The sequence below is a fragment of the Cucurbita moschata genome, unplaced genomic scaffold, assembly GCF_002738365.1.
Source record: "Cucurbita moschata cultivar Rifu unplaced genomic scaffold, Cmos_1.0 Cmo_Scf00037, whole genome shotgun sequence".
NCBI classification, from domain to species: Eukaryota; Viridiplantae; Streptophyta; class Magnoliopsida; order Cucurbitales; family Cucurbitaceae; genus Cucurbita; species Cucurbita moschata.
In genome coordinates, this window is record NW_019268553.1 from 1653034 (window position 1) to 1676710 (window position 23677).

The 23677-nt window shown below is 34.5% G+C and overlaps 1 protein-coding gene and 2 long non-coding RNA genes across 4 annotated transcripts; 2 read left to right on the plus strand and 1 right to left on the minus strand.

Moving 5' to 3' along the window:
- Window positions 1–2660: 2660 nt before the first annotated feature.
- LOC111432095 lies at window positions 2661–4113 on the plus strand. Its single transcript, XR_002708611.1, has 4 exons — window positions 2661–2751; window positions 3072–3164; window positions 3442–3688; window positions 4038–4113. It is a non-coding gene; the product is annotated as an uncharacterized LOC111432095 (long non-coding RNA).
- Window positions 4114–4143: 30 nt separating this feature from the next.
- Window positions 4144–7042, plus strand: LOC111432093. Of its 2 annotated transcripts, XR_002708610.1 has the most exons (5): window positions 4144–4269; window positions 4448–4574; window positions 5137–5216; window positions 5934–6020; window positions 6422–7042. It is a non-coding gene; the product is annotated as an uncharacterized LOC111432093 (long non-coding RNA). The 2 variants fall into 2 exon arrangements; XR_002708609.1 differs by lacking the exon at window positions 5934–6020.
- A 4715-nt stretch (window positions 7043–11757) lies between these two features.
- Window positions 11758–16397, minus strand: LOC111432186 (probable leucine-rich repeat receptor-like protein kinase At5g63930). The gene is made up of 3 exons (XM_023069027.1): window positions 15667–16397; window positions 12551–15509; window positions 11758–12443 (listed from the first exon to the last, which is right to left on the minus strand). The coding sequence occupies exons 2-3, from the start codon at window positions 15489–15491 to the stop codon at window positions 12064–12066; spliced, it is 3321 nt and encodes a 1106-aa protein (XP_022924795.1). The 5' UTR covers window positions 15492–15509; window positions 15667–16397; the 3' UTR covers window positions 11758–12063.
- Window positions 16398–23677: the final 7280 nt, after the last annotated feature.

Here is a 23677-nt window from a genome sequence, read left to right on the forward strand (position 1 = left end):
TTCCTAAATATAATCATTTAACCTCTCTCCGATATTCTAATCAACTTTAACTCAATTACCTCAATTACCATGCAAACGTTTCGGTCATGTTTATCTAGGACGTGTTGTTTATGGCCGCATATCCATTTCAAATCCCTTTAACATACTTTTATCTTAAATAGGCCTTTAATATTTCAGGTTGGGTCAATACGGAGTGTATTACTATTCACAAAAAAAAAATGTCTACATCCGTCAATGTATCAAAATATATTATACGAGATTACGACTATTTGTCACTTCTTAGTTGCCTAGTTATTTTTAGGTTATAACATTGTTTTCGACCTATTTTCTCGTTTACGTTTTTCAAAAAAATTAATTTTGAAAAAAATAAAACACAAAACAAATTATTATTATCCATGGGAACCTAAATTAATGGTGGATAAATTTAATCTTTATTCACGGTTTAACAGGTACGCAGGGATGGAGGCGATGCCGATGCGGCGGGGGTGCCGCCGGGATCAAATAACTTGGGTGGCGTTGGAGGTCTAGTTGGGAATGGACTTGGTGGAGCTGGTGGCATTGGGGGCGGCGGCAGCGTTGGTGTCGGTGGAGACGTCGGTCCGGTCAGTGGCGCTGTTCGCCCATAAGCTGTCACAAAAAAAAAACCAGCGTTGTCGTGTAGTGGTCGTGTTGGAGGTGTAGGAATTCGGTCACTGTTTTGATTTTTGCACATAAAAAGAAATATTTATTTATTTATTATTTAGTAAGTAAATAAATAAATAAATAAATATATAATAAATTAATTTTGTGTTAATATACATGCATAAAGAGGCGAAACGAGTAATATTATATATATATTTGCTGTGTTGTCAAATCGGATGGCCAAAAGGCCGCCACATGGGTAGCCAGATCAACGGTCCAGAGCCTCCTTGTCAAGCCAAGACTTGAACAACTGCCATACTCCCAAATCTCATCTCCCAAATGCTCTCTATAAATAACGATAAAACCGAATACATGCTCTCTATCCCTATCCATATCCACACATGGCTCGACCAGGAGTTTTCCTCTGTTTTTTGGTTTTGCTCGTAAGCAGTAGCTTCGCTCAGCAGCAGCCCAACGCCGACGCCGGCGGCTGCATGGAAACTATTAACAGAAGAGGCGGCGGAGGTGGAGGCGGTGGTGGCGGAGGCGGAGGCGGCGGAGGTGGATCGAGTAGTGGTCCGGGTACGGGATCTGGGTCTGGGTCTGGATCTGGGAGAGGTGGCGGGTCAGGTCGCTAGGCACAGATGAACCCTTTAGTCCGTTGGTAGACGACTTGTCGTCTCGCTAACTTGGTGTCGTTTTGTGTATATCAGGTGTATGTCGACAGTAAAGAGCGTTGGAGTATTAGCTCTGTAATGTAATCTACATATTAATGAATAAGCTGCTTGATGTACCAATGCTTTCCACTACCATCTTACTCGGGAAGCCTTTTCCGTCCTCGTTCTCGCTTCTATTTCATTTCTTATCTTTTCGAAATTTTAAAATTGGGTGAAGTTTTTCTTGAACCATTCATTGGGATAGGGTTCTCTATCGAAAATTTTATCAATTTTTTATTTTTATAAGTAAATAGGGTCGGGATGAGAAATAGGGTCGGGACGAAAATACAAGCCCCGTCTCTGTTTCATTTTGTTAGACGAACACGACTCTCCACAATTAGCCGACGTGGGATTTTCATCATCCAACACCTCCTCTCAAACAAAGTACGCCTTCTTTTAATCGAGGCTCAACTTCTTTGAAGTCTATTCCAATAGTATAATATTGTTCACTTTGATCATAAGCTCTCATCTCTTTGTTTTGAATTTCTTCAAAAGGTCTCGATACGAGAACTTGGACTCAAATGGACAATACCAAACCATTATTTGGACGCTATCATACCATTATTTGATTATAAAGCCGCTAAGCACAAAGCTCATACGAGAACTTGGACCCAAAGTGGACAATATCATACCACTTATACGAGAACTTGGGCTCAAAGTGGACAATATCATACCACTTATACGAAAACTTGGGCTCAAAGTGGACAATATCATACCACTTATACGAGAACTTGGGCTCAAAGTGAACAATATCATACTATTGTGAAGAGTCTGTTCCTCTAACACATTTATCTCAAGTCCAAGTGGACAATATCATACAACTGTGAGAGTGAACAATGGACAATGTTTATCTCAAAGCTGATACGAAAATTTGGACTCAAAGTGGACAGGATCATATAACTGTGAGAGTGAACAATGGACAATATCGTATCGAGTGAACAGACAATATCATACTATTGTGAAGAGTCGGTTACTCCTCATAAAAAATTTCTTACTATTCTTAATTTTTTTTATATGTGAAATATTATGACCATAATAAGACTTAAAATAAATATATCATAATAATATATTAAATTTATATTATTACGAAATATTTTACTTTGCATGTTACAACCGTAGAAGTAAGAAGGGAAAAAGTCACGGCGATAAGAGGAAAAATCGTTTGGGCTGTTGGGGCGGCTCACATAAAAGAACATAATTTTGGGGTAAAAATGAAAATAATGAAAAGTTGAAGGGTCATATAAAATCCAACTTCCTGGACCGGGCTTACTTTTTTACGTATCCCGAAGGCGGGAAAGCTTCGAATACGCAGACGGATGGGTTACGCGCGCCAGGAAGAGCAAGGGGAGCGATGGACGGAAGAGGGTCAAGCGGCGATTTGCTGGGCATTCTCGATGCCATTTCGTCTTCAGATGTAATTTCCGTTTAATATATTGCATCTCACTTTGAAGTTTCTTTCTTCTGGTTTTCGGAAAATGATTTTGAGTCGAATTCTATTTTGTTAGCAATGTTTCGGTTGTGATCATGCTTCAATTGTTTGTTACTACTTGCAATCTGTGGTTGAATCCGCAAGGATTCATCGGTATCCATATTTTTTCTATAATTTTTTCTTCATTTTCTGGACTAAGTCCTTCAGCATTTGCTCTCGTATGTTGTTGAATTTCTGCTATTAGATTTCGTGAACGGCAGATACTTCCTTCCAGTGACTGATTGATGTACAATTATATTTTACAGGCCGTCGAGAATCGTGTTCAGCTGCTCAATAAACTGGAGGATTTGAATTTATCAAGTAAATCAGGCTTGATTTCATTGGTCGAAAGCCTCACCGTATCCTCTCTGCGATTTCTTTTAATCTTTAATGTTTTTTTTTCTCTGGCGATTCTCATTGTCGCGTGTTTTTACGGTATGTGAAGACGAGGCATTGGCATGGCATTTACCTTTCAGATTTGCACGTAATTAGCAGCTAATTAAATTTTGACGCAGTTTTTTAATCTGTTTATTCTTAATTTTATTACTACTGAGGTCTGAAAAGTCGTTATATATTCCTCTTATGAGTAAATGCTTGTATATCTTGACGGATAGCTTGATATTTTGGGAATGTAAGAGCATGGAGATCGTTTAAGGACCATCTAGCAGGAAAAGAAAGCTTCCTGAAGGAATCGGTAAGGGAATGGAATTGCTAACTAATCGATTAAAGGTTATGCACCAGTGTCTCTCACTGTTGGAAGAAAGTCATGTCGATTCCTCAGAACTTCATAAAGAACTTTTGAATCACTTTTCTGGCCTTGAAGATGAAATATATCGGTTAAGCAGCCTGGGTGAGATTGACTAAGCCAGTCTCAATTCCAAAGGTACACTATTCTTATGGTATGGCTTACATGCGAATGAATAGAACTGTTCATAGGTTTTAGCATACTTGTGAATAAATATATTCTTGTACTGCTAGGTCGCTTTTATCTTTGTGAAATAATAACCTCATTTTTCTTTCCTTTTAGTTCAAACATTGTCTTGGCTAAAGTATATGCCTCAGTTGGTTTAGCTATGCTTTGTTTGACACTCCTGCGCTTACTACAGATGGTTATTTTTATCTTTTTCAATGTGATGGGGGACATTCATAAGCATGGTCTTTTAATCGTGGCTTCAAATTAGTGGAATATGCTCTTTTCAAATTGTAATGCCTTTTTCTTCTTTCCGTTCCAGACGGGAAAACCCAGCTAATGCCCATGGGTCGGTGATTTATGGTTCATTCCCTGCCATCCTTCTGTTGCAGAAGGAACTGAATGCCAGTCGTTCTTTTGTAGAAGGAACCGAATGCCAGTTTGCATAGTGGAACCACACTTGTCATCGGTCGTTACCTAATGAACCATATTGGTTCGTGCTCGGTGGTGAGGCAGAGAAGTAGTCCGCCTCACAGCCTTTCTTTAGTGCCAAGGTTAGAAAGGTTTTTTTTACTTCTCATCTCAGTAATTTTCTCTCCAAAAACTGTTAGGTTTGTTTACCATTGATGTTGGTTACAAATCATCTCTCTTTTAAGATTACTCAAACTTCCAATGAGATCATTATTTATGTATTGAAACCATTGATGCATTTGGCTTTATGGTCCATTTCAGGTCTAAAGTTAATTAAAGACGAGTTGACTGTAGCGAAGTCTTAGAGAAAGTAGAAACAAATAATCTGATTTGCCGAACGTGATGCATTGCTAGTGAACAGAAATTGAGGCGTCAATATAGTATAATGGTAAGGCGACTGATATTGTTTCAATATGGGAGAATTCGAACCGTCATTTTATACCCAAGTATAATTGGTCACATACTAAGGACTGTTAGACACGATAGGACCGTGACCGACACCATTTTGTTCGTAGAGTGGATAAGGCACCATATCTTTTTTTCTTTTCTTTTCTTTTCTTTTTTTTCCATTTTTTGTTCTGTAGGCTGAAGATTTGAGTTTATCTTGGAGTGTGCCACAAGTGGATTGATATAAATTATATCGTAATAGTTGATATTAATACATAGGATAGCGATAGGATGGGGGGAGTGAATTTGAGAGATCTAATTGGTGCTTCTGTGAGGCTAAACTTTTTTTGGGTAAGGGTGTCGAGGTCAGTTTTATATATTGCCGAACTCGGAAAATGGTAACCGTAGCGTTCTATAAAAAATGATCAATAACTGTTTACTTAAGCATCACTGAACAGTCGGTAATTTTTTTTTTTTTTGAAAAAAAAAGTCTGGAGTAAAGTAGACTATGTAGTATGTATGATGAACAATGATCTAGACTTTGATATACACTTTGACCGCAGCTTTCCAACCTGAAAATGTCAGCGGAGCTCACGAAGATTATTTTTCAAGGAGGTACTTTCAGTGGACCCTATAAGTACAGGTACTCTGAAATTGTTGGGTCATTATTTTCGAAGCAAGAGTATAGTTAATCGGTAATCGTCTTGAATATCTTGTAGTCCTTGGATCCAAGGGTAGCATTTGAGTAATATTCTTTTTCAGGGACCTTAGATAAAAGGAATAATTCAAATTAGAATTTGGTAGATAATTAAGCTAATGTCTTTTTAGTTTTTTTAAAACTAAACTTGTTAACGAACATAACAAGTTTGTCTAGAATTTTCACTTTTGAAACACTTTGGAAAGAAAAGCATGTTTTTCGGAACGAGCATTAGTTTATTATTATTTTATATCTATGAATGTATGATTTAGCTCATGTGAATTTTGATTATTTTCATGGAACAATTGGCGATTTTGCTACATTTAATTGCCAAGGAAACTTCATTGGACCTGGCTTTTTAGTTTAAAATTTTGATTGTTTAGATTTTTAAACCCTATTTCAATAAAAGATTACAGGATGATTAGAAAGAAAATAATTATCGAAGAGCTTCTAAACTATTATATTCAATTTTGTGAATTCGAAGTGTTTACATGAGCACTAAGATTTTCGGATGATTATAGTTTAGTATTTTTTTTTTATAGAAGTTTATAGTAATCGGAAAGTACTTTCTGAATTATTGGCGTTGGTGTTGCATAAAGCTCATTCACATCGCATATTTTGGTCCACGGTGTGATTATTAAAGGACACTGCCATTTTCTTCAGGGGGGCTAGCTTGAAAACAGTCATTTAAGATTTTCATCATTTTCCTAAAGAAAGTTCTGAACAAAATCACGCGCCGCGTCGCTGCTAGTAGGTTTGCGTCTATATGTCTTTTCCAAATGCTCGATATATAGAAAACGTGTCAAATTAATGGAGGAGCATATAATCCTCTCTTGATTTGTTTACAAGAATATCTAGAAAAGATAAAATACGGTTCTGATATCTAAGTTTTCACAACCATTTCATTTCATATTTAACACAGAATATGAATAGTGGAAGTGCATTTCACCGAACTAGTACATTCTCATCATAGAGAACGTAGATAATCTAGAATTACCATTTTGAGAGCATATAAAGCTTGAACAACACTGCCATCGTTTACACCAGAAATTTCCAATTTCCATTCTTAATGATCATGAAGATTCTCGTTAGCATTCTGATGCTCATTTTATTTCCATTCTTCACTGTTTTCATGTCATTGTTACCTCCAGAGCAACTGTATGGCATAGAATACGAAGTCCGTGTGATCAACGGCTTCACAAACAACTCCTCACTACCTCTGGTGATATGGTGCGCGTCCAAAGACTGTGATATCGGCGGGCGTGCGCTCCAGGAGCACGATGATTTCAGTTGGCCCGTCAGGACCAACTTCTGGATTACTACAACCTCTCAATTCTCATGCACTGTCAAGCTTGATCGTACAAGGAAGAGTTTTGACGCATTCAAGGTACCAAGAGATATATATCGCTGTAGTGCCCTCAGGAAATGCACTTGGTTGGTTTTAGAAGATGGGTTTTATTTCAGTGACGACGAAGTAAACTGGAAGAAGGATTTCTCGTGGTGAAGCACCAGACCAGCTAAGTTCACTCTACTCTGTTCTACTTCTTTACTAGTTTTACTTTTACTGTCATGATCTTGGCCTTTCCAAAGCTAGATTCTATAATGTAGTTCAGGAAAGTAAGGCTATTTTGTGTCATGAATATGAGTGTAGCGAAGGAATTTGAATTCCCCGGTAATCTTAGGGCAGTATTTCCTAGTAAAGGTCACCTTTGTTTTTTTTTTTTTTGTACCATGTACCTTTTGAGCTTATTAATAATAAATCAACGTTTGTTCAGTACTCCTGTGACATATAATGGTCGGTAATAATTGCATTTCATGTTATTCCGTACGTGAAATCAGGCGTTCACTACTGAAGAGTTCTCTGCTTTTTGGATGCTCTTGATCTTACTGTCTCCATTTTCCTTTTTATTTCTGTAACTTTTAGCCTATTTTTCTCTGTAGACTTGACGGAGGTCTTGGGCTGTGTTTTGGCGGTTTATTAGGAATTGATTTCTTCTGTCAAATCGCCTTTCCATAAGAAGGAATACAAGGTACATAGTGGAATTTTTTTTTTCCTTTTTTCTTTTTTTCTTTTTTTTTTTACGGGTAAATCATAAAAATGAAGACTGTAGAGGCCTAGAGGGTGTTGCTATTTAACTCAAAACCATTGTTTCCCTCTGTCAATGGTAAAAGCTTGGGCCTAATTTATTTACATATTTATTTTTACTCATTTTTGTAATCAAGATTTTGAGAAACCAGTGAGAGAGAGCCAAACACAGATGCTGAAACAGAGGAAACAGAGGGAGATTGTACAATAGGAAAAAACTAATTAAGTATCAGAATCAGCAAGTTCTTTGATTGGTCAACGATCAATCAAGCTACTTATTTCAATTCACTCTGAAATCCAATAGCATTAGCCTTTCCAGTTATCAAAATTTTTGGACTCTTGTAGTATTTATTAGGCAAGCCTCATAGTTTTGAGGCTCAATAATCTTAGACCCAGCTAAACTTTTAGAGCAATGTTTGAGGACAAAAGAGTTGTCAGGGTGGAGGAAGTAGGTCTAAAAGGAGAACAAAACTACCAAAGTTAGATGCAAAGAGAAGAGCTAGCCATTGGTTACTAAGGTTGAAGATGAAGGACAAAAAAATTCAAGAAAATGACTCAGAAGAGGAAGGATAGTTTGAGAGAAATAACATATGGAAACGTTTCTCAATATTTGTTTGTAAGAACAAATGGGAGGCAGAAGTAACAAAAACAAATTTAGGAGTGGTAATTCCATCACATTACTAAGTTTATGGTGCAATCAATCTGTTGGAAAATGGTAATTATTAAGATCGTGACTAAATTTTTTGGTTCAAAGTAGATAATAATGTTGTTTAGAAATGTGGTCTATTTTTTAGTGCCTATGTAATCAAAAGTCTGTAGGCTAAATTGAAACATCCACAATAGTGAACTGTTTGAGGATTAAATTTCCACTAAGGTGGTTGTTAGACATTTCCTCTGGTGGAGGATTAAGTTTCTGTTGGCTTGGTGGCGCCAACCTCCTATGCCCTACACAGCCCAAGATGGTTTGGAAGAAGTTAGTATCAAATTCTGTTTCCATTCACACTTGGGTAAGCCAAAGTTTCAATCCTTCTCGTTAATAGATATAGTTCGTTTTGGCTTATTAAATATTATCGTCATCCTTAAAGTTTTAAAACACATCTATTAGGGAGAAGTTTCCACATCTTTGTAACGAATATTTCATTTCCCTCTCGAGTCGATATGGGATCTCACAATCCACCTCCCTTGAGTGCCCTATATCCTTGTTGGCACACCGCTTGGTGTCTAGTTTTAGTACCATTTATAATGAGTCAAACCGGACAATATATGCTAGCGGTAGACTTGAACTATTACACCTCACCTCTCGAACTCCACATTTGTTTATGTGAAATCTTTGTTCTCATTGTTAACTTTCTAAATTTCTTTCTTAGATAGCAATAATTACAACAAGGGTCTTCTAATCTAAATGAATCCAAGCAAAGTTATAATCACCACAAATTAACCATTAGAAAAACCTATTAAAATATAATATCCTATTGTAACATCAAATCTTCTTCTTCAAATTGCCCAACTAGCCTGATTTGAAATTGGAGCATCATATCATGCAATCAACTTTTATTATATATTATCTACCAAGATTAGATTTCTTCCTTTTATTTATTTATTTATTATAATCACAATAATCTTATTATAATGTTTGATGATAGATGTTTTTGTTTGAGCTGGAGGCTTAACAATATGCCATGGTAGCAATTTTTGTTGTATCTAAAGAGAGCCAAATTGATGTATAGATGAACTGCGCTAAAGAAAATCCTCATCATGCTTTCTTATGTGGGGGGCAATTTCTATTTGAGTGCCATTTATCCAATTATGAGCCATTCTTTCACATCAGGACTGAACCCTTCAAGCAATATATCTTATACATCACATGCCTTCATTCCCATTGGGCTTAGATCCTAAAATGCACAATCATATTCCGAATGCGTTTGAGTGGGAACAATATTAGTAAAGAAGACGGTTTTTTTTTTCACCATATAAATGTAAATGTGATATGAATCTTGTCGTACTTACCACACGCCTCTAGTTTGTCCAAGTTACAAGATTTTTCTACCCGACTACTAGAACAACTCAATGAACAAAGAGATATGATAAGTAAACGGCTCCTTTTTCTAATAAGAACGAATTACCCAATTCTATCTTTCTAGAAAGTTATCTTGAAGCTTGGAGTAATTTCTATAGAAAATTTTGACTAAACTCGATCCCTTAGAGAGAGAGAGAGTGTTTATTAACAGTAGTAGTGTCGGTCATTCTTTAAAGTAGAATAAAACAAATCGCATATCATGCGTAAAAGAAATCTCTTTAAAAGTTGGATTGGGTTTGAGTGGTTTCCCATATTAGCAAAAATGACATTTTGGTTCACAATAGGATACTTGAATTATTGTTATCAACATAATGGTCGTACAAGAAAAAATTATACAAATTCGGTCTTTTGCTAACCACACAACTCAAAATCTTAAAAAACTAAAAAAATCCTATTGTCCCAACTATTAAACCAATTAAAAAAAAAACGAGTCAAAGTCATGCAAAAACCAATGAAATTATTCAATTACATATTTCCAAGAGGTTAGTCCAAAGTCGGAGCAACTTCTATAGTAAATTTTGACTAAACCCGATCATTTAATAAAGGGTGTGTAGAAGGTCTTTTTGAGTAGGCGTCAATCCCTTAGTAACTATTAACATGGAATCATTTTTTAAAAGTTGGAGGTTCGAATAAAAGAAATATATATATATATATATTTTTTTTAATAATAAACTTATTTAACTTCAATATCAAAATTTAAAAAATTAATAATAATAAATTACAATAATATGGGGAATTCCAAATTTGGTCAAATTTTTTATTAAAATCAAATCTAGGTATAATAATTGATTTTTTTAGGTTCCTACAGCCCTATAGTTGAGAAAACAAATATTTATCGGTCAACTTTTAAAATTAGAAAAATAAATAAATATATATATATATATATATATATATGAACAGTGAAGTGTTCTGAGTGATGGCGACAGACGAAAATGTAGAACAAGAAGATGAACAGTCTCTTTCTGCCGACGGGCAGCCCAATAACACATTACGGGCAGAGGATCCATCGTAGGGAAGTAGATTGTGATATTGCTTAAAACATTAACATTGTTTTTTTTACTAATTCTATATTTTTTTTATAATGCATAGATATGTCCATTCAACTTGTAGGAATAGACTTCGTGGGGACTTTTCCAGTACGTAGTGGAGAATCTCGCGTAAACGAAGATAGGAGAGGAAGCACAGAGAATTTTTTTTTCGTTTACTAAATGGGGGTGAGAGCGGGGATTACATTCCTCATCCTCGTCTCCAACCCTGCTCCAGTCTCCATCCTATCCCAGGGCCAAGATGGAGACAAAGAAGCCAGCCCCCATTGACATCTCTAACGACATGTCTTAATCAAACGAAGAACGTTGAATTAAAAATTTGATTTTTTTTAGTACAACAAAGGTAAAGAATTTGGGTGAAGAATAGAAGATTTCGTTGTCAGCTATCAACTTGGGCAAAGAATTGGAGTGAATAGTTTTATAAAAGTCAAGAGATTATTCTGTTCACTAATGGCTCTTTCCAAGGCCATTCTTCCACCAAATCTTGCATATCAAAATCTAATTTGACTTATAAACAGAGCCCTATGCATCGACATAGTGAGATCTATCGTATCTCATTTGCTTAAACTTTTAAGATTATTCACGACTTTACACATAAGAATAGGAGATTTTGAGTTTGAACTACTATAATGTTGATTTCCACTCGATAGACGTTCTATAAATTTTCAAGTTGACAAGTGAAGGAGAGTGTTGAAGTATTGAAACAATTAAATTTACTGCAACCCGACATCGACTTAAGGTTTTAGGTTGATTGGAGCTGTCATATCTAGAAACCCGTTTGTAGGAAATATTGTCCTATTTGAAGTTTCAACACCCTTATAAGGGTTTTCTCTTTCGGGCTTCCTCTCATGGTTTTCCGTTTTAAAACCGTTTCCACACCCTTACAAGGGCTTTCCCTTTCGAGCTTTCTCTCAAGGTTTTAAAACACGTCTATTAAAGAGAGATTTCCACACCTTATAAGGAATGTTTTATTCTACTCTCCAACTGATGTGAGATCTCACAATCCACTCCCTTGGAAGCCCAACGTTCAGTTCAAGCACACCCCTAACAGATATTGTCCTCTTTGGAGCTTTCCCTTTCGGGTTTCCCCTCAAGGTTATAAAACCTGTCTATTCGAGAAAGTTTTCCACATCTATATAAGGAATGATTTGTTCTCCTCTCCAACTGACGTGGGATCTCACAGTAAAAACAAATATAAAAGCAAATCATACGATCACCCATTTGAGATATTAAACGTTCTAAGAGTAGTTTTGAGTCAAATTTAAGGACATTAGGATAGGAACTGAAAGGAAGAAGTTCTAAGAGTTTTATTGATAAGACTGATAGTTTTACATACAGAAAGATGGTATTACCAACTGTACATGAAAACTGTATAAGTTTCTTTAACAAAAAATACAGAATTGGAGAATACGTATCTTCAACCAATTACCCCCAAATACTCAAAACTCAATGCACATATTTTCAAAAAAGAAAAAAAGGCTATGAAACCAATCAATTTCCTGTTAGAAAAAATATCAGGAGGACCAATCAGCAATTATAGCAATCTTCAGCCATCTTATGGAACTTCCAAGAATGGAGAAACAGTCATACAGTGTTATCTTTGAGGGGAAGATCCGAATCCGGAGATGGAATGAAATTCACTTCTTGCTCGTTAGACTCTATAAGCATTGATACAACGTCTCGCATCGAAGGTCGATCGAAAGGCGACATACTCGTGCACATTAGAGCGATTTTAAGTACACTCATCATGTGCTCAACGATACTTCGGTCTTGAAGGTTCAACCGAGAATCAAATATTCTCGACATGTATGAATGGTCACGGATAAAATTTTTCACCCACGTTACAAGATCGCCTCCCTGATCTATTGGCTGAACGGGAGTTTTTCCCGTTAACAACTCTAGAAGAACGACTCCAAAACTATAAATATCGCATTTTTCTGTAACCTTCATAGAGTAAGCATATTCTGCACCCAGAAAAGAGAATAGAATAGGTATACTACTTCAGGATTTCTTCTAGTTTGCACGATGAAAATGTCAATGCTCATATAACTACAAAGAACAAAGAGCTTACCAGGAGCGATGTATCCATAAGATCCTGCAACGGCTGACATCGACTTAGAATGAGGCATGTCAATCACCTTCGCCAAACCGAAATCACCAACGTGAGCTTCGAAGTGATCGTCGAGGAGAATGTTATTTGATTTGATATCACGGTGAACTATCTTTGGTTTGCAGTCATGATGCAAATATGCTAGTCCTTCGGCAGCTCCCACTGCGATCGTGAACCGAGTTGGCCAATCCAAGCAGTAAGAGGACCCATGGATTAGCTCACCTAAACTACCCTTTGCCATGTATTCATAAAGAAGCAGATTGGAGCCTTGGTGGTAGCTGTATCCATAAAGCTTAACGATATTTCGATGCCTTATCTGTCCTAGAGTCAAAATTTCAGCCTGAAAACTGTTCTCAATGCTGTTCCCTTCCCTGTTGGATGCCAGCTTCTTAACAGCGATGATCTGCCCGGTCGGTACCACGGCCTTATAAACCGTCCCACAAGCCCCCTTTCCAATGATATAGCTATCATGAAAGTTATTTGTGACTTCAACCAGATCATGGAAGGTAAATCCCTCCTTGGGAGGTAAGTAAAAATCTGAGTCAGAGGACTGAATCTCCTTATTCGGCGTTGAAGATTCGTGTGGACGTCTCATATGATGCAAAATAATCACAATCAAAATGAGAGAAATCCCACCTACAGCACAAGCAATGCCTGTGATGAGTTTACCTCGTGATGTATTTGCACTCTCTAATGGCGTTGAACGAGAATAAGGATCCCCGCTGCAATCGCCAAGAGGGCCGCCGCAAAGTCCGCCATTGCCTTCGAAGCTATCAATGCCCATGTTCTGAAACAAAGGAATTGAAGGTATAGGTCCAGTAAGATCATTGTAGGAGAAGTTGCAGACTGATAAACTAGATAGGTTGTCAAACTCTGTAGGAATTTGTCCTGTCAAATGATTGTTATTGAGCAGAAGAATCTCCAAAAGAGAGAGTCTTCCAAGCTCTGGTGGTATTCTCCCAGTTAGATTGTTATAACTAAGATCCATTGCAATCTGCAAGCTTAAAAGGGATCCCAACTCCTTCGGAATTTCACCAGAAAACAAGTTACCGCGGAGCTGCAACTCGGTCATACGAGACATGTTTCCTAGTCCTGCAGGTATGTTTCCTGAGAACTTATTTCCTGAGAGGATGAGAAGCTCGAGTTGCGAAAGTGATCCGATCTCATTCGGTAAAGAACCTATAAAGACGTTGTAGCTGAGATCGAGTCGTTGAAGCATCTTGCAGTTGAAAAATTCAAGTGGCAACTGACCAGTGAGCTGATTTGATGAAACATTCAAAGTGACCAACTGAGTTAAACTTCCAATCTCTTTTGGCAAGCTAGATGTGAAGAAGTTGTTTGCAATATGAAGCCTTTGCAACTTCTGACATCTTCCAATATCCTTAGGAATTGGACCACTGAAATTATTTTGGCCAAGTTCAATAGCAGAAAGGTTCTTCAAGCTGCAAAGTTCTGATGGAAACGCCCCGGTAAGCATGTTCCCACCGAGACGAAGCTGCACCAGTGGTCTACAGTTTAGGATTCCAGAAGGGATGTTGCCATAAAGCTTGTTAGACTCCAAGTTCAAAATACTCAGGTTAGAATGATGACAAAGGTGAGACGGTATCGTCCCGGTTAAGTTGTTGACCGAAAAATCAACCACCCAAAGCCAGCTGAAAAGACCGAGCCCTGACGGAATGCTACCAGTTAGAGAGTTATCAAAGAGCTGCAGCTGTAACATCTTGGTCAAATATTGAAAACCAAATGGTATGGGACCTCTAAGATCATTAATTGATAGGTCTAGCCATGTCAAGTTACTCAAGGTGCTAAGTTCATCAGGGATTACACCAGTGAGCAGGTTTTTGAAGAGGAAAAGCAAGCGCAGGCCCTTTATCTTACTTAACTCAGAGGGGATGTCCCCTGTTAAAGAGTTCTCTGAGAAATCAATCTCTTCAACCAGAGAAAGATTACTAATTTCCTTTGGAATAGTCCCATTAAGCCCATTTCTGTAAAGATACAACTTCTTCAAAGAACTGAGATTCCCCAATGCCTTTGGTATGGGGCCAACGAGATGATTTGCATACAGGGCGAGCACCTCGAGGCTCGAACAGTTCCCAAGCTCCTCAGGAATAGTCCCAGAAAACTGGTTACTCCAAAGAATCATATCAGTCAAGTTATGAAGCATCCCAAGCTCCTTTGGTAGCTCCCCTCCTATCTCATTTTGAGCTAGGCCAAGCATGTTAAGACTCTGGCACCCTTTTATTTCAGAAGGTATGCTTCCAGATATAGCATTCTGTCCAGCTCTTAATCTCTTAAGATTCTTGAGATTCCCAATAGAACGAGGCAACGGTCCGGTGAGCTGGTTAGTGTACGCCATAAGCTCGACAAGTGACGATAAGTTCCCGAGCTCTTCCGGGATCGAACCACTTATTCGATTGTTAAAAATATTTAAGCTCCTCAAGGAAGAAAGCTTCCCCAATTCAGGTGGGATTTCCCCCTCAAACATGTTGTTATTCAGAGAAAGAGACTGAAGACCTGAACAATTACCAATTTCTTTGGGAATGTTTCCAGTGAACTCATTGTCAGAGAGATCAAGATAAGTTAGGTGAATCAAGTTACCGATTACACGGTTCACAGATCCAGAGAGGTTTTTCGACTTCAAGTCGAGTGACCACACGACCGGAGCTTCACCAGACGTGCATTTCACACCGATCCAACCACACGGTGTCTGGTCCGAAGGATTCCAGTTCTTCAACCTATCAAACTCATCCTTGAAAGCCTTTTTCAGCTCCAAAAGAGACAGTCCTTCTAAGTTCAAGCCTTGTGAATTACAAGAAAGAAGAATGATTGCAAACCAAAATCCAACAATCCTGACCAAGAATCCTCCCCTTGACATATTAACTACCAGATAATCCAGCAACATAGCAGCCGTAGAAACCCCCTAGTATTTCAAACAAACAGCATTGCCTAATAAGAACAGATCTCACAAAGAAAATAGATATCTCTTTTGCTTAAAGTTCCTAACAAGTTCATATCAGATTCAAAGTTCCACAGTATTCATTTCAAAACATCACAAAAACTCTTAACAAGCTACATACCTCATAGCATAGCCATCACTCGTCGAAGAAAGGATAATAAACACAGCAATTCGGCCATGTCTTCTTCCACTTCACATCTTCTAACGACGACCTTAAAACCATGGAGCTCATAAATCAAAGACGACGAAAAGGAACAAGAAAAAGTAGCAGATCGAGATTGAATTTCAAAGCCTTCGCAATAATGGATGTCGCCGAATTTCAATCAATAATTCGGCAGAAAGAAGAAGAAGAAAAACAAAAATGAACACAAACTCTAGTACTTTGCGGCTGTAATCAAACACTTGGCACTCTAAAAACAACGAAGAATCATAGAGAAATGATTCCGCACTTTTACCATATTATATTGAACCAGCGGAAACCCCCAAATTAGTCGAACCAAAAACAAAAAGAAGAAAGAAGAGAGTTGAGAGATGTTCCAATGGATTATTAAAATGAAGAACAGAAATCAGAGATGAAATTGTGAAGCTCAAATGGCCGACAAAGAAGACGATCAATTCCCATCTGTGTAGGGGAGAGTGGGGGCTGATTTTAGTGGTTGCAAAGACGAGAGAACTGTGAGTTCCATACCCAACTTGGAACAGAAACTTCCAAACTTCTCTTTCCTCCCATTTTCTTTCATTTCTTTTTCCTTTTTATAAAACAATTTTCTCTTCTTCTTCTTCTTTTTATTTTATTTTATTTTATTTCATTTATATGAACAAACCGATCCTTATCGCTTGGTCGTTAATGGAGTCGCGATTCCAGACACAGTTTAATAATCAAACCATTGAAGAAGATGATGAACAAGAAAGCTTCGTCTTTGTTTTTTTCTGGATTTTTTATTTTTATTTTTTCTGGATTTTGTCTTTTCTATTTGTTTTTTTTTTAATTAAATCATTGAAATATATGTTTTATTGCTCTTTTAGGGAAATTATTAACTAGAAAAGAAATTCAAAATTGAGGAAAATAATGCATAAATGCTAAAAAAAAACTAACGAATTATAACCATTTATTTAAATTTTATATTATTAAAATGTTAATTTTTTATTAAATATTAAAATTTTATAATCAAAATAAGGATTATATTTATATTTATTTATTTACTTAAGACATGTTTCGTGCCAGTAATAGAGATTAGATCTTGGTCTGGATCCCGTGACTCTCTTAATTGAGAATCAACCCTCCCTGCTCACAACGACCACTCTTTTGTCTAAGTATGCCTAACTGTTGCACTGAGTTTTCGAGGGGGATACTACAAGTTGAAAAGTCAAAATATCAGGGCGTGTGCCATATTGTTTTGCATGTAAAGGCAAGGCGCGGCTCGTGTAAGGTTGATGGTAGCATCGTGATCAGAGACTGTTGGCGCGTGCATAATTGCATATTTAAAATTCCTAATCTCAGTTAGGACAGGGGGCTTGCATTTCATTTATTTAAATTATTTAATTTTTAATTGTTTTATCTTATTTTAAATGTTTGAAACAGCTTAAGTCCAACCGTCTTTTCTAATGTTTTAACGTATTATGAAGTTTTAAATTTTTTCGCTAATAAAGATGATCATTTTTAGAGTTATATTTTGCATTAGAGATGAGCATGAGACGTTAGTGGAACTCTAGATATGTGGAAATTTAGGGTTGTTACAGTTGGTCCCGAAGAGCTAACGAGTTAAATGAATTTAAATTTTGTTTTACTCGAATTGGTCTCTTAATTAAATTTTAAAAAAAAATTGAAGTATATAATAAATTAGTTGTTAAATTTTATATTTTATTTGTTTATTGTTATATTAAGAGTCAAAATATCCTGATTTAGATGGCATAATCATCCACTGCACTGAAAATTAGGTTGATTATCTTTGCTTAATTATTTGACGTCATGCCTCAACACTCACCATGCATACAATTTATTTATTTATTTGTTCCAATGGCTTTTACAAACGTCGTCGTTTCGCGTATCCAAGTCGTCACTCCCACGTGTAGCGTAGCGTGTTTTATTTTTATTTTTGAAATCTCCCACTAATTTATTCACACGTGCGAAAACCTTCCAGTAACGTTACGAAGTAAATCCATGGGAGGAAAAATCTCAACCGTTCATCTTGAAAATAGACGACTCTCCGTCTCTTTCTAGATAAAGATATACAGTAATTAATTGGGTGATTTAATAGTGACATAAAGCAATATGTCACGAAGTGTAATGGGCCTGAAGAGTGGGCCCTAAAAGCCCATGGGCCCATTACGCTCACGGGATGAGAGAGTCGAGGGGCCCAATAAAAGTGGCCGACTCTTTAAGCATTACATCAAGATCGCCACTAGGCCTTTGTGACGTCGAAATCAGACGGTCCACATTGGCGGATTTTGGAGTCTGGCTGCCTAATCATCAGATCTTGAAAGCCAGATCTGTGGGGTCCACTTTAAATTATTGATTTAATTTATAAAAAAAACAAAAAGGAAAAAGGTAAGTGGAGCCTTTTTTTTATTTCTAATTTTTTCATTTTTTTCATTATTTTAATTTTTTTAATGGCACATGTGTTTGGCCTGCTGTGAAATCTGACTTCTATTTTCATTGAGGATTTCTTCTTGGGTTTGGCTTTTCTCCACTTAATGAAAATATATATATATATATCTTTATTTTTTTAATATTTTTTTTAAATTTTCGACCGGGCTAACAGATATTATCAGTTATAGTTAGCAATCAGTCTCACAGTTTTAAAACATGTCTAATATGGTGGCCACAATGTTTAACTATTGTCGATTTCCGAGATAGTATTTGGTTTAATCTTCATATCTAATCACCGTCTAAACCTTCTACGTTCACTTCCAAAAATTTAAACAGGAAAATCGAAATTTTAACCTCCCGATCTTCACTTAGGCCAACTCTTAGACTGTAACGGCCCAGATCCACCGCTAGCAAATACTTCTTCAGGTTTCCCCTCAAGGCTTTAAAACGCGTCTACTAAGGGAACATTTCCACACCCTTATTGTGGTTTGTTCTCCTCCCCAACCACCAATGTGAGACATCACAATCCACCCCCCCCCTTTCGGGCCTAGCGTCCTTACTGGCACACCGCCTTGTCCTCTTCGGGCTTCCCCTCAAGGCTTTAAAACGCGTCTACTAAGGGAACGTTTCCACACTCTTATGGTGGTTTGTTCTCCCTCCCCAACCACCAATGTATGACATCACAATCCATCCCCCCGTTCCAGGCCCAGCATCCTTACTGGCACACCGCCTCATGTCTACCCCCTTTGGGGAACAGCGAGAACGCTAGCACATCGTTCAATGTCTGGCTCTGATACCATTTGTAACGGCCCAGATTGATCCACCGCTAGTAAATATTGTCCTTTTTTTACTTTTCCTTTCGAACTTTCCCTCAAAACTTTAAAACGCGTCATTAAGAAGGGAAGATTTTCACACCCTTATAAATGGTGGTTTGTTCCTCTTAACCAATAATCTCTTACGTGATTATTTTATTTTTAAACTCTTAGACGCATCTTGTAAAATAAATAAATATTTTATCCCATTAAATTTAATATAATATAATTTTTTAACCATACCTTATCCATTCCACAGTTCTAATTGAATTAATATATATATTATTATTTTTATTAGAAAAATCCACTTTTAGGGTACAGAAAAAATATTTAATATACAAATTGCTTAAGATAATTTAAAAATCTATAGATCATATTTATTAATAAATTAATAGTTTTGATATTTAATGCAGTAACGTCCCGTTATAAATAAATAATTAAGTTTTTTTAATTAAAAAAAAACGAAGAAAAATATAAAATAAATAAATCCATAATAACTCTGCCAAAAATTTTAAAGTGGGCCCCACATAATGGGATTATTGTCACACTTGCATTTTCTATATTGTATAAATCAAGCAATTTAAAAATAAATAAATAAATTATGTGAGGAGTGAGTGAGTTTTACTGTATGTTCACATGAAAATTATTCGTCAATAATTGCCCATTTATTATTCAAATTTATTAAAATTATTTTTCTAAAAATAATTTATTAAAAGTCTAGCCCTACATTGGTCCAAATCTGCCTTAAATTTGACTAATTTTTCAATTAATTAGATTTAATTAATTAACATAATCCTAAACTTATTGTCGGGAACATATATTTTTACTCGTTGCATCTATATACTATACACAAAGCTAGAGGTTTAGAGGTACGATAGTCATAAATTCAAATTTATATCGATAATATATCAACTAATTTTGAAAAATAATACCAACTCTCACAATCGTACTCTGTCAAGACTTGCAACGTGATCGTGCGGTATTTACTCTCACCTTCGAGTAAGTCAATCAATTAGAATTTGGTTTATCGTTGGCACGGACAATGTATGCTCAAGCCTTTGATCCTATTCCTGAAAAAAAAAAAAAAAAGATAAAAATAATGTTTTAGAAATCGTTTCGAAATAGGTTTTAGGAAATGGATGTTATTGGGTAGTAAGCAAAAAAGCAACAACCACGAATTTGATAGTGTATGATTGGTCCATGATGTCAATTTTGCCGCCACATCATCATGTCGGGTATCTTGTTTCGACGGAAACTTCTTTCTTTTAACTCTAATTTGAGTGATTGAAAAAGACGTTGGAATGGTTATTCCTAGCCTTGTACTGTGGATAATTCAAAATACTGATAATTAAGTGTAGGTTTGTTATTATCGAAACATCAATTAATTAATTAAAATTAATTAAATTTTAAATTTTAAATTGTACATTTAGTAGATATATAAAATTTGAAAAATAGGTTAAAATGAAATAATATAATTTATATTTTTCACAAATTAACATTTTAAAAGAAATAAAGTCAAAGAAAATGTAATTGTCGTATATCTTTGAAGTGCTAAAATTGAAGAAAAAATAACGAATCTACGAATCGACTTATATATAGCTTTGTTTTTATGACCATAGTTTTGTAGCTTTCTTTAGATAAGAACGAGTTTATCTTATTATCGACTTTTCAAAAAACAATAAAATAAATATTTTTGGATGATCGAGTAATATTTATATTTATATTATTTTAAAAAAATTAAATTTTATTAGCAACCAATAAAAATTTTCAAAGAAAACTAACCCAATAATTTTAACCATGTGAATTAATCATGCAAGTTGATGTACTTTTTTTTTTTCAATGGTAATTATTGATAAGCATATTTTATTTACTGAAGTAAAAAACAAAGGGCAAAAATGATTCATGAAATTATATTAAAATTCGTCTTTGAGACTATATACTAATATTTACCATGTCACGCTTTAAATTTATCAAATTCATTAATTTTTTTAACATTTTTAATACAAAATAAAAGAAATATAAATTAAAACGATTTTTTTTTAAATATTCAATATAAAATAAAATTAGAAACGTTAACTTTTTGCAAGGAGGGGCTTGTGGGGTCATTCTCTTATTTCAACTAAGTTTTGGACTTTTTTGTTAACAAAGAGAATAAGTGATTGGTTGAACTTGGCCGACATCCACTGCCATTTACTTCCAAAGTCAAAGTCTCGTGACCCTCTTTGTTCATCCACGTGTCTAGCCTTTAGAGAGAATTTGATGTGACCCGTGTTCGACATTTTTTTTAGACTAACTCAATTGTCTTGTTACATTGAACCCGAATGAATTGGTTCGAGATGTTCGAGTCATTTATTCATAATTTTGTTTTTAATAAAAGTAAAATGTTAGTTATATATTTATTTTAAAATATTTAATTAGAACGTACCCTCCAATTTCAAAATTATTTTAAAGTAATAAAATATAAATATCCGAAATAAAATTTTATATTTTAAAATTTATAAATTTGGGTTGGTTTGGTTCAACCGGATCTAGTTTTAGAGGAACTCATAAACCAATCTAATGCATTAAATTTTCATTTATCGGGACTTGACCCAGCTCAAATAAGTTCATAATCTAACCTAAACCCGAGTTAATAGTGTATTTATTTTATTTTGTTAATAGATATACATTAAAAGACTATATATGTATTGGGAATGATTTGGATCCCATTGTGATGATAAGCAAGTCAATATTTTAAGGTTTATAGCGGAGTTTTATATAAAGATTTTGACCAAGTTTCGTTTAATATATATTTTGTTGGATTACAACTTTGGCTCTATAAAGTGGAAGTCTTAATCCAATTTTGCAACCTTTGTTTTGAAGAAATCCAAAATCATTCTTAATTTTTGTGAAGTATTGTTTGACAATCTTGTTCCGACCTTTTTAAATTATCGTGCTCGTGAAATTAATTACCGTTGACAAACCCATAGTTTTTAGAGAAAAAACGAGTCACTTTGTACCAATTCGAGCATAGCTCAGTTGATAAGACACTAATTATCATTTCAAGAGTCGATATTAAAGTAAACAAATAAAAAAATTAAAAGAGATAATATTTAAAAGAAAATAGTTATTGAAATATTAATAAATTTTCAAAAATATTTGGGCTACTTGGTTATTATTGAGAACATGTTTTTTTTTTAAAGAAATTGTGATTTGTTTAGGATTTTTTAATAGTTTATAATTTATATACATTTATAAATAATTAAAAAATTATTTATTGGAACAACAATAAAATTATTAATTTTTTGCTTTAATATTATTATTTTATTTTCAAAATTATAGTGACATTTTTTTTGGAAAGAAATTAGTTTATAATTTAATTGGTACCGTTGACTTTTCTTTATCTGTATAAATTATATTAAATAATAAATAAAAAGTAATGTAACGTTATAGAATAACGAGTCTAAATAGTTTAAATTACGAAAAAGAAAATGACAACAATTTCCACTTGATTTAGAAAAAAAGTAGAGGTCGAGCATTTGTAAAACATAATAATGATGTTTCACGGACTATACTACTCATCTTACAATGACTTTCAATTATGTAACGAGGTGTCGATCTAAGATGATTCGAGTTGTTGTACTATTTTGTAAATTCTTATTATTATTATTATTTTTTGCTTCCATTTAAAATATTGAAATATTGATTTATTTATAAGATGTGCAATTTATTGGAATAAAATTTTAATTTACCTTTTTTGTTTTAAAAATAAACCCCACAAATATTGATAAAAATTAATAAAAATATTTTCAAACTCTGTCTCAAATATATCTTTAAATTTTAATTTTTTTTAATAATATTCTTAAATTTTGATAAAATATCTCAAAAATAACTTTAAGCTTTAAAAAAAAAATTGAAAATATAGTTAAATAATAGTTAATCATTTGTTTTAAAAATATCCTTAATAAATACTTTTTAATATTATACTGTAAACTTTTAAAATAAATTTTTTTTTAAAAATATATATTTATTATCGATACCACGTTCTTAAAAATAATAATAAATTTTCCCTAGTAACATTAAAACGGTTGTAGGAGAGGTTGATAGATAGTATTTGTCGAAATATTAACGGTAAGAATTTGTATGTATATATATATATATAAATATAATTTTTTTTTTTTTTTTGTTAAATAAACATTTTACTCTCCATTTGTAGATTATTTTGGTTTTGTTAACTAAATGTCAAATTGCTCACCAACCCATTTATAATGTCATGATTTCTTATCTAGAAAACAAATTCCACAATCATGCTTTTACCCTATGACTCACAAAATGATAGCAAATCACTTTTTTTTCTTTTAATTTTTAAATATTTTATTTTATCGATCGTTTCTTAAAAAATCAAGGCAATTTTTTTTACGTGTCAACTCGTTCAACTTAAGGTCTAGAATTCATTACACACGAATTTTTTTAGTTAACTAATATGTAGAGGAAGAGATTTTATCGTATCGATCGATCATATATGTTTTAACCAGTTGAATTATGTTCACGTTCACATATATATATATATATATATATATATAGGTATTTATTATGAACCAAACTTATTAGATTTTAATATTTAAAAATATTTCTGATAATTACTATTTCATATTTATTGAGTTGGTATTTGTTCGTTTTAATTACATAAAATGAAATGTTATATAAAAAAATAATAATTATCGAAAATTGGAAGTTAAATAGCCCAAATT

Bases quoted from the DNA above. Each gene is read 5' to 3' on its own strand.
- LOC111432186 (XM_023069027.1), bottom strand. From the start codon at position 15,491: ATGTTGCTGGATTATCTGGTAGTTAATATGTCAAGGGGAGGATTCTTG. The intron at 12,444-12,550 runs GTAAGCTCTTTG...TTCTGGGTGCAG, and splicing joins TTATGGATACATCGCTCCTG to AATATGCTTACTCTATGAAG.